General features: G+C 36.4%; 1 protein-coding gene across 4 annotated transcripts in view; it reads right to left on the bottom strand.

The window, feature by feature from the left end:
* Positions 1 to 2,784: 2,784 nt before the first annotated feature.
* Positions 2,785 to 10,851, bottom strand: part of LOC125240683 (period circadian protein) — a 57,121-nt gene continuing 49,054 nt past the window's right edge. For all 4 annotated transcript variants that reach the window (XM_048148693.1, XM_048148694.1, XM_048148695.1 and 1 more), the window contains exons 24-27: positions 7,360 to 7,446; positions 6,665 to 6,766; positions 6,164 to 6,313; positions 2,785 to 4,334 (exon numbers count right to left, since the gene is read on the bottom strand). In XM_048148693.1, coding sequence (XP_048004650.1) covers positions 4,221 to 4,334; positions 6,164 to 6,313; positions 6,665 to 6,766; positions 7,360 to 7,446 — 453 coding nt within the window. In that variant the 3' untranslated portion in view covers positions 2,785 to 4,220. The remainder of the gene's footprint in view (positions 4,335 to 6,163; positions 6,314 to 6,664; positions 6,767 to 7,359; positions 7,447 to 10,851) is intronic.

Raw genomic sequence — 10,851 nt, 5'->3', positions numbered from 1 at the left:
TTGCTAATTAACTCTTTCAACGATTTTTGGTTTGATTTTTTTTGAGATATGGCGATGGTTATGTAGGACATACTTAACATTTTTATTTCCTATGGGTTCAACCCTAAAAACGCGAAAAAATCTGCCGTTTCATACATTTTGGAGAATCACATGTAATTTTTGCTTCCTACAGAATTGAACAACAGACTTTTTCGAAATTTGGTAACAAGGGTCAACCTTGCTAAAACTTGTTCAGTATGACCTACATATCCACTCAGAATTATATAATAAAAAAACCCTGTGTAAGAAAAGCTCAAAGCCTATCATTGAGGCTTTTAGTGCGTACAAGATTAGGAGCTACAGGTACTTATTTTAATAAAATATTTTGACTTTTTCGACATTTCTTGGATGGACATATTTTACATCAGTCTTAACAAGTAGGTAGTCATTATAACTAACGTACAAGCTAGAGCTTTACATTGTAGTTATTGTGTCAAGTGTTAATATAGAATAATATAGAACTTTTGTAGGAAAACATAATTCTTTAGTCATATAAAGTCAACAATACACCTAAAGCATTAACATTTACGGACAAAGACCAACAATGGCTTCGAGAAAATTAGAGTTGTTTTTTTTTAACAATCTTAAGCGTACCAAGTATTTGCAACTACAATTACTATGAGGGCTGTCGGAACCTCTCAAACAAGTTACAGTCAGACCAAGCTAAGTTAGCATCGATTATGATAAGCTACACATAAGTAAATCGTCCTAATTCCGTGGGTTGACATTGCATGAGGTCTCATGTTGTAACAGTCGCGATAAAATATCGTGAGTACAGCCGTTTAATTAAATAGTTGAATAACACTTTCTATTCTATCATTTCTGCCCACACAGCTTATTCTGACTATGCCCGATAACCAACTAACGTTCTCGAAATATACACCGTGTTTTTTGTTTTCCGTTACATTCGACACGTAGCAAGGTTCATTATCAGGAACCACCCTGTATATCACTTTTAGTTAAATTCGCAAAAAAAAATTTTCATCATTTTCATACATAATAAATTAATTTATTAGTGTGAGAGACCCTTAAGAATAACATTCAAGTTAGTGTCAAGTGATTGACGGCACATATCAAAACAAATAACATTAGAAATTGGTAAAGGCTGTCACACACGTGTTCAGCAATTATCTTTTCTTTTTTAATAACTCGATAACCGTAAGGTAAGAGTTAAGACGCTAGTTTTTTAGAGAAATTAATTGTACTTGATCTAAAGAACCTTCCCTTAAGGTTACCGGAATCCAATAAAAACAGGTTGTATATTTCTCCTCCAACGCTAAAATGATTGAAATGTCAAAATTCACTGTCCTGTAAACGGTTTTCGAAACATAAGTTAAAAAAATAATAAATACTTTTTGTACTTTGACTGACCATATAGAATAGGGAAGTCGGATTAGTAACACAGAAATAATGAAACAGTGAATACATACTAGTTTTGGTCTATTTACGCAGAGCAGTAATAATAATGACATACAATCAGGGTTGGAGAAAAACCAACCGTGATGGGGTGTGAACCAAGTGAACGGATGTTCATGAATATGTACACCTTAACGCCATAATCATCCAAACGTTAATTACAAATACTTAATCTAAAAGTTTTGCATCAATAGTGAACAAATTTTCCTTATGCCACAGTGCGGATCCGAGCGACGTTCATTTTCCCTTATAGGTACTTTTTTTTTTTATTATAAATGGGCTTACTCTTGACCACAGACTAGCCAAAGGCAAAGACGTGGCCTACGATGGAGTGAGCTCGCCCAGAAGATGCCGTATACAAGATTTTATTGAATACGACAATAGGGCAGCCGTGGCAGGAAACTTTGTATGACAACTTTCAATTATATCGTTCACGTGACGTATTGTGGTTGAATCTCATATTCAATGTCAAAGATGTTGAAAATGGCCTTACAAAGTTCTCTATTTGACATAGAGGAATAAATAAGGGAAGAGTTAACTCCATACATCAGTTAATGCGAGTTATTTGTATAGGCATAGCATAGTTAAGTGATATATAGCGACAATCACGCGTCAACAAGCGTAAATTATCAGTACTGCTACTTGTCAATAGATGTCGTGACGAACGAAGAGTCTAATGCTCATCAATTTTTAGCTAATATTACAATAGTATTAATCAGTATTCTATTTTCAATTCCTTCTGCTTGTAATATAAGTTGTAAACTGTTCTAATATTCCATTTTTGGCAGACGAGACACTGTCGACACCTACTATCGAGTAATGGTACTGATAATTCACGCTATTTGACGCGTGATTGTCGCTAGATGTCACTTAACTATGCCTATACAAATAACTCGCATTTACTGATGTATGAAGTTAATTCTTCCCTTACTTATTCCTTTATGCTATTTGATTAACTGTCCTGATACGGTATACAGAAAAAATGAACGCCGTGTGAACGGTGGCAACGGCACCCGTGTGCTTCGCTAATACTATTTACATTGATATAATCATGTACTTGAACATCAATTTTCACAGCCGTTCGCAGTAACATTATTTTCATCTATGATTACTTTGACAACAATTTTCATTTTTTATATTCAAAATGTATACTTACCATTGTTTCAGCAATTCCCGTCAACTTTGTACAAAAATTAAGGGAAAAGTTAAATTTGTTTTTATTAATTCCTATTTTGTTACCAAGATTTTGTTGATGAATTGAGATTTTATTAAGTTTTATTTCGTCATTAAGGTTCTCTAGTATCTATATTTTCTTAATTATAACAATTATCCTTTATATATCTTACGAAAGTCGAATTATATTACTAAATGTTGGTAACAAAATAGGATCAATTAAAATTTGCTGACGTGGCATTGTACAAAGTTGACGGGAATTGCTGGTTTAATAGTTTTATGTTCTACAACTATATACATTATAAAACTGTACACTATTGTTGTTCTTTTTTTTATTTTTAGAAGTAGGTATTGCGTCAAGATACGATAGAAAAAAGGCGCTTGACATTTTTAACCAAGACCACAGTATAATAAAGAGTGCTATCATACAGTACATAATGTAGTTTTTTTTTAGGTTTGAGCACGTTAGCCATCTCATCTTTTTTGGGTATTACACATTAAAGTAAAAGACGTATTTCCAGTATCGTTATAAAATAATCTTATAGACCCTATTGATAGATATTTAGTATTGTTTGTGTTATAGTACGTAGTTTGAATATACATTTATATATGTAGGTAATAATATTAATATTTAAATAAAAATAGGATCTCTATAAAATCTCCCGACAGGCAGTTAACAACATTTAAATTCGTTTTGTGAGAAGTCTCGCCTACACAAGGTCGATATGAATCGAATATTGTGAATACTACTCTCTCATTTTAACACGAATATTTCATCTCAAACAAAAGAATAAACTCTAGAATTAAAAAATAATTATCATACTAACGAGAACTAAAATAAAACATTTCTTATAACGACAAATCAAGTAAATTGCACATGAGTCCTCGAAAAGAGACGTTGGTACCCAAAACATAAAACCTAACTATAGATATTTAACTAATTTTACATCATAAAAAGCGTGTATAACGCCGGAGCATTGCTCTACTTACACTCAAATAAAAAATCAGTATTTACATCACTTTGAAAACATACACCACATTAAAACAATTGTTTATCATTACGTAGAATGTCACAGGGGCGTTGCAAATGAAATCGTAAGGATTCTCTTACCGAAGAATAGTGAAACGCACGTTCTAAGCGCGCACGCTCGACGCTCACGCCGAAGCCATACATTTGTTTCAACCAATCTATTCTCCTGGACTAGCAACGAAAGCTAAAATGAATATAAGAGAAATGTCGTCATTTCTTTTTACCGGAGACCCAGGCTTATTTTTTGTTCAAAGTTGAACTACACGGTTTAAAACAGTGTGCACTGGTATGACGGTCGGCGTCAGCGCTCGTGAACTCGGAACGTACGTATCCTTACGACTCAGCCACGACATTGGCCTAAGCGCGACAACGGTGAGCGGCGGCCATACATTGGAGCAAGACACAGCGATTGGACTTTTCATTCGCACGTATGCCTGCCGCTCACCGCTGTCGCGCTTAGACCAATGTCGTGGCCGGGCCGTTACGCCGTTAGAGATGTTTTACGTTTTCATGTGAGACCCTCGTAGTAGATTGTAAGTGCGTAGAGCGTGTTGCGACAGGACTAGGCCACCGACGTGGAGGGCTCGGGCTCGGGTTCTTCCTCCGGCGATGGCAGCGGGGCATCCTCTTCGTATATCATCACTAGTTTATTATATTTCCTTTTTCTCCTGGCGCGCTGAAATTATAATGATGAATGTTATGCGAAACTGAATAAGTAAATAATTTCCTGTATGATCGTTTCATTATGCTTAGTGTCTATAAAGATACGCCATTTTGCTTGCAGGTACGGTGTTTCCATTACCGTGCTCTTTTTGATTTCCGTTAAATTCGGCTCATTAACCGATGATAAGACGGTACCAATGATCGGAACTATGTGAGTAAAACTTTAACAAAACTTGCTAATACTAAGTGAAGTGACCATTATTGAGTGTTTACAACCATAAAATATTAATATCCTTGTAGTAATGTATTGGAAATCTTGGATTCAGGTATAGAATCAAATTTAACACTGATCTTAAAATAATAATCTTGGTTTTATTTCAAACTAGCTTTTGCCCGCGGCTTCGCTCGCGTTAGAAAGAGACAAAAAGTAGCCTATGTCACTCTCCATCCCTTCAACTATCTCCACTTAAAAAATCACGTCAATTCGTCGCTCCGTTTTGCCGTGAAAGACGGACAAACAAACAGACACACACACTTTCCCATTTATAATAATTGTTATATATTACTATTATTAGTATGGATTAAGGTTTTGTTAATGTTTTACTCCCATAGTTCCGATCACTGGATGGTACATATGTATATATTTTTTTGAGGAAACATTTTTTCCCTTACATAGAAAATAAATAAATGAATAAGTATGAGAAAATTTTAAGCATTATCATAAAAGTAAATGTCAAGTATCTGACGGCACATGTCAAGCCTGAGTGAGCGCTCAGAGTGTAAATAGCGTTCGGCGGGGCGGACTCAGGAAACTTGTACAAGCTTCAATAGGGATGACGACTACATAAAAAAATGGCATTCTGTTTAGCCCGTCAGTTAGATCGTCCAAAAATACTGAACACATATTTTTCGCTTTATCTAATGAATGAAAAAATACAAAGGTACAGGGCATCAAAGTTCAGGAGTGGGGGCTTGTAACGTCACTGTTAGGTAAAAATTGTACCTAGGCGTGACGTTACGCGAAACTTCAACGCACTGTACCGTCATTTTTCGTTTACGAGAAAAAATAAAAAATACGTGTCTAAAATTCTTTGATAATCTAACTGACGGACTAATTAGTTTTTTTTTAGTCGTCTCGCCTATGCTTGGTTGACATGCACGCCGCACGCCCAGCCCACAGCACGCCCAATACGAGTATGCACTCAGGCCTCACTAATACCACATCTCGGACACTGGCGATCAAATATATGAAAGAGGTGCGTTCCTAGCACACATTCTAAGCTCGTGTAGGTGAACGCGTACCATGCTTGTATGAGTGAGATATGACAGGTCGACTGTTCGCGTTTTTGACAGGCGGTAACTGTGAGGTAACCGAGAGGGGGTGGGCGGCACTTTCAGCGGGGAGCGGGAGTGGCCATACTGTACGATAGTACTCTTTATTATACTGTGCTAATACACGGTGTAACATGAGGGAACCGAAAGATTCTAACTATGCATATCAGAGGGCAAAATAAAGATAAAATTTTATACATAGTCAAGCAAATTTCGCCAAAAAATTTTTTTTGTGTAATTTTTTTGACATATTTTCACATAAAAAGTAAAATTCTTTTTTTTTGTAAAAAAATACTTTTTTACAAAGTGTTACTACTTATTTTTTGACATCTATCAACGAGGATAGTTAGATTATGTCCGACAACGGCATCATCGCCATCAAAATAGCGTTTTGTTCTGAGAAATAATAAGTACCTAATTGTTATTTTTTTAATGCTTATTACTCTGAAAGTAGGCGAAATCCAGAAGTTGTACAAACTTTTTGAGAACTGCTGAAAGTTGGTTGGTTACCTTGGCGAGCGCGTCGAGCGACAGCCTGTGGCCCTCCTCGCTGGAGCTGCCGGAGCTGGTGATGCCCTCCTCGAGCGTGAGCCGCGCGGCCACGCCCTCCAGCTGCAGGTCCATGTACAGCTGGCCCAGCTGCTCGTCTACCAAGGACGGCTGCAACAACATTTTTACTATATGTATATCAACGCCAAGAATGGCAACACAACCCAGGACGGCCAACATAACAGACCTGCAGTAAACCAATGAGCGGCGCGCGGCCCTCGCGACCAATCGGAAAGGAGACAGCTGCGCCAGAGTTTCCCCTACGCATCATTTCAATAGGCAGAAACGCTGGCGATGCTCTCTTTCCGTCTTACTACCGCATCCCGCGCGCGTGTCCTCTGACAGTTAAAGAAGCTAACGTAGTTGTAATACAAAACCTATTGTAAAAATAAAGCCAATATACATACTCGTACCATAATGGCAGGTATATTGACATAAATATAAGACAGAAAATATTCTTACCTGTTCGAGAGTGACCAACTTCTTCTTATCTGATATTAAAACTTCATCTAAACTCTTCGTTAACACCTGATACTTGTATATCAACTCCGATGTTACGCATACCTGAAATTAAACGATGAAATTATAGTCATAGAACCTCATTGAAACGATTCTAGAACTTACATGCTAAATAATCTATCATATTTTTTCGGACACATTTCATTAATTTTTAAAACGACTATTGCGATGTCGATGAAATTTACAATATAGGTGGATATGAAAAAGACTATTTGGTCAACTTAAGGGTCCTTTTTAAAAGAACTCGTATTCCCGAGTTATGCATGGTAGCCCTGTGGGCCTCAAAAATGGTGGTTGTGTAATTTTCATACCAACGACTTCTGAGATCGATAAATCCATCCATCTATAATTCTATATTATAACAATATAGATGGATGGATTATATTATAACAATAAGTAGAAAATTCTTAAAATTAGACTTTTATCTACTTATTGTTTTCCTTATAAGGTGTAGAGGAGCACTAAGAAAGGTTTTTTCCAAATTCGCCTTCTAAAGGAGTGAAATGGGGGTCCAAAGTTTGTATGGGTAAACAAGATTAGTACGCGGTAATAAATATACTTTTAGTACGCGGTCGCAGCCGCGGGAGAAAGCTAGTTATATATAGAAACGAACACATAATGTTTGCAATCAGTCTTACTTGTTCCATCCAAGGTAGTTCCTTTTTTCTCCTCTGCATCTGTTTATTGCGTGGGCTATCCTTTCCTATGGCCGTGGATGCGCCAGACTGAAAACACAGATTTACCCTTAGAACAGAGTTTTATCCTTTACAAACTATAAGAGAAAATGGTCTTGTTGATATTAAAGCTATTTAAAAAGAAAACATTCAGTGACCGATTTTTATGATAAAAATAAAACCGCCTTCAAAAAAAGCGTGTTACAAAACACGGAGAAACTAAAAAGCCAAAAATAATAAACCTTCGAATTCAGATTTCTTATCAGATTGCAATGATCTAAACATCCAAATTATAAACAAATCAATTATTTTTGTAGTCGGTACCAGACCTGTTCGTCGCCTTGCTATTTCCTGTTTGCCCCACCCAACCATACGCAGGCTGGCCCCGACTCCAAAAATAATTGATTTGTTTATAATTTGGATGTTTAGATCATTGCAATCCGATAAGAAATCTGAATTCGAAGGTTTATTATTTTTGGCTTTTTAGTTTCTCCGTGTTTTGTAACACGCTTTTTTTGAAGGCGGTTTTTTGTTAAAAAGTTAATTTATTTGTTGATTTTTAGTGGTTCCTAGTGATATTATATGTTTCAGTCCGAATATATGTACAGTAGTGAAAGAATTATCCTTTAACTCCTAACCATTGAGGAGTTGACCTTCCATCATCAGCTCAGCCACATAAAATTATTACCATCAGGCGTAAATACTGGTGTACCTTTGAAAAATACACTAAAAACAATACATGTGCCTATAACATTTGAAGAGTTCCCTCGATTTCTCCAAGATCCCATCTTCAGACCCCGACTTGGTGCCAATGGGACCATCTCGGGGTTATACCCGTTCGATCAAAAAAAAATTTTGAAAATCGGTCCACGATTCTCGGAGATATCGAGTAACACACATACAAAAAAAAAAAAAACATTCAGTCGAATTGAGAACCTCCTCCTTTTTTGAAGTCGGTTAAAAATAGGGAACTTGACTGTACTTAAAATAAAATATTTTATACCATGCACGAAATAAGGCATCAAAATCAAACATCAAAACATGGACAGTAGTTATTATAAATCCAATTTCTATTTAATAAGTCAAGTTGAAATATATAAAGTAACTGAGTTGACCGTGACGTCACTCAATTCGATTTCATATTAATTCCATATTAGCAAGTCGTTGAAATTAGTTTTGACAGTTCTTAAAAAGAATCTTATTTGACTAGGAGGCAAGTAGCCTTTACTAGTATGAAATGATGATCACCATTCTAATTGATGTAAGGTACAGCGGGGCAAATCTTGACTGGGGGGCAAATGTAACTGGCCCATTTCCCAGTCGAGATTTGCCCCGCTGTACCTTAGGTACTTTTGTACATTCATGATAACGCGCAAATTCGTCAAACTACTAAATATCTTTCTAGTAAAATTAACTTCATATCTTTCTATCAGGCTTATTAAATATAAAAATTAAGTACTCACTGTCCATTTTCTTATAATTATGTGATACTGCACGGTGATTTCGTGCACGGTATATAATAATTTATTTTAAGTATAGGCAAATTCCCTATTGAACCATAAACTATTGAGACAATAGGACTCAAGGCATGTATCATTGTGACACGATCCATACTACCCGTTATTTATGGTAAGCCATGTAGCCATCCCGGCCACCCGTACGGTCCAGGGCAGAGACCATCAAGCCTAGCGTTCCAATCCGGCAGACACCTACGATTAAGCCCGCGGGGACTTTGAGCGAAGGAACTCGGTCCAGAAAAAAAAAGATAACACGTAACATTCTGAGCAATATGGCCCTGAGACAAATAAGCTTTAGAGACCCCTGCTCTAGTCAGTCAGAGGATTCCGGATCTTTACAACCAAATTTTATAATACCATATTCCTAAAACGTCGCAATGCCAAAATAGATTAGTCTCATAATGTCTAAAACTTGAAATGACTTAAAGTCACTTCTCAAATTACGTTACTCCCAAAATGTCTAAGAGTCAAATTAACTTAAAACTAGGGATGTACCGACTAGTCGCCGACTAGTCGGGAAAGCCGACTATCCGGCCACATTTGTAGTCGGCGATTAGTCGGCGACTAGTCGGCAAAAAAGGCCGATTAGTCGGCCCCTTATAAGTGATAGAAAAATAGGACGAAAATAAATTAACAGCCGATATATTTGTATTATGTACCTATTGATTAGTCCTTTCTTAGTCAAAACAACGAATATCTTTAATCATCACAGAAATAAGTGGCCCTCATTGAAATTCGAATCTAGGACTATCGGTTTCATAGTCAGGATCAGTGCCCACTAAGCCACACCAGTTGTCAAAAAAATAAAATTTTCTCACAGAACTTTGAGCCTGTAAAAATAATGAAAATTGCGATTGAATGACTAAAAATTTTGGTGATTTTAGTTGAAATTTATGTTCCGGCCGACTAGCAGACTAGTCGGCCGACTAATCGGCCATCCAACCGCCGACTAGTCGGTAGTCGGCCTAGTCGGCCAAATCAATAGTCGGTACATCCCTACTTAAAACCAAAACTTCACTTTCTCAAAATGCCTAAAATGCAGTATCCATGAAAACTGTATTTTTACAGTTTTTCATAAATAGTTAGCATTAATTAACTAAATGAATACTAAAGTTAATAATAAAACACAGTGCAAGGAATATAATGCAGTGTAAATAAAATTAGGTATTCTGAGAAAGTGTTGTTTTGAATTTTGGTTATTGTGAAACTAATACATTTCGGATATTGGATGTAATAGGCCAATGTTATTTTGGCATTTTGATGTACAGAAAATTGGTATAAGGTACAGCGGGGCAAATCTCAACTGGGGGGCAATTGTAACTAACCATTTTTTTCCATTATTACACTATGATATTGAGTTCTACATGTATCCACTGAACACGCCTACCATATATAACCGGTGGCCACTCTATTTCATAATGCAAACATTGTAAAACATGGAAAAAATGGACCAGTTACATTTGTCGTTTGTTTAGGGTCATGCCAAAAGAAGTTAGATACTCCATGGTCATTTGATTGATACTGGCCAGTTATACACCAATGTAATGGCCGCTGTACACATATGGCCAACGGTTCCACCAGCCCTTTGTGAAACCCCTTGGCCAAGATAAGAGCCGCTGTTTACACATTGGCGAACCAATCGCTTGACATTGGCTCTTCATGAAAGATGGACGTGGAATGGAAAAGTCTAGGAAATTCTAGGTCATAGACGTTGACAGAAAAATTTGATTAAAAAATAATAACCCCGTAGTAAAATTAAATTATTTGAAATATTAACAATTTTTTGAATATTTTGATAAGAACATTTATCTTTTTTAGGAAATACATTAAACATTTGCAAGGTTATTTTATTTCCTAAAATCTACATTATTATTGGCATAGATAAACTTATTATTTTCGTAAATATTTCACTACTGTCCTCTCTGAGGGCTGACGACCA

Source organism: Leguminivora glycinivorella, chromosome Z, assembly GCF_023078275.1.
Source record: "Leguminivora glycinivorella isolate SPB_JAAS2020 chromosome Z, LegGlyc_1.1, whole genome shotgun sequence".
NCBI classification, from domain to species: Eukaryota; Metazoa; Arthropoda; class Insecta; order Lepidoptera; family Tortricidae; genus Leguminivora; species Leguminivora glycinivorella.
Note: the sequence above shows the minus strand (reverse complement) of the source record. Positions and strands in the feature narration are given on the sequence as shown.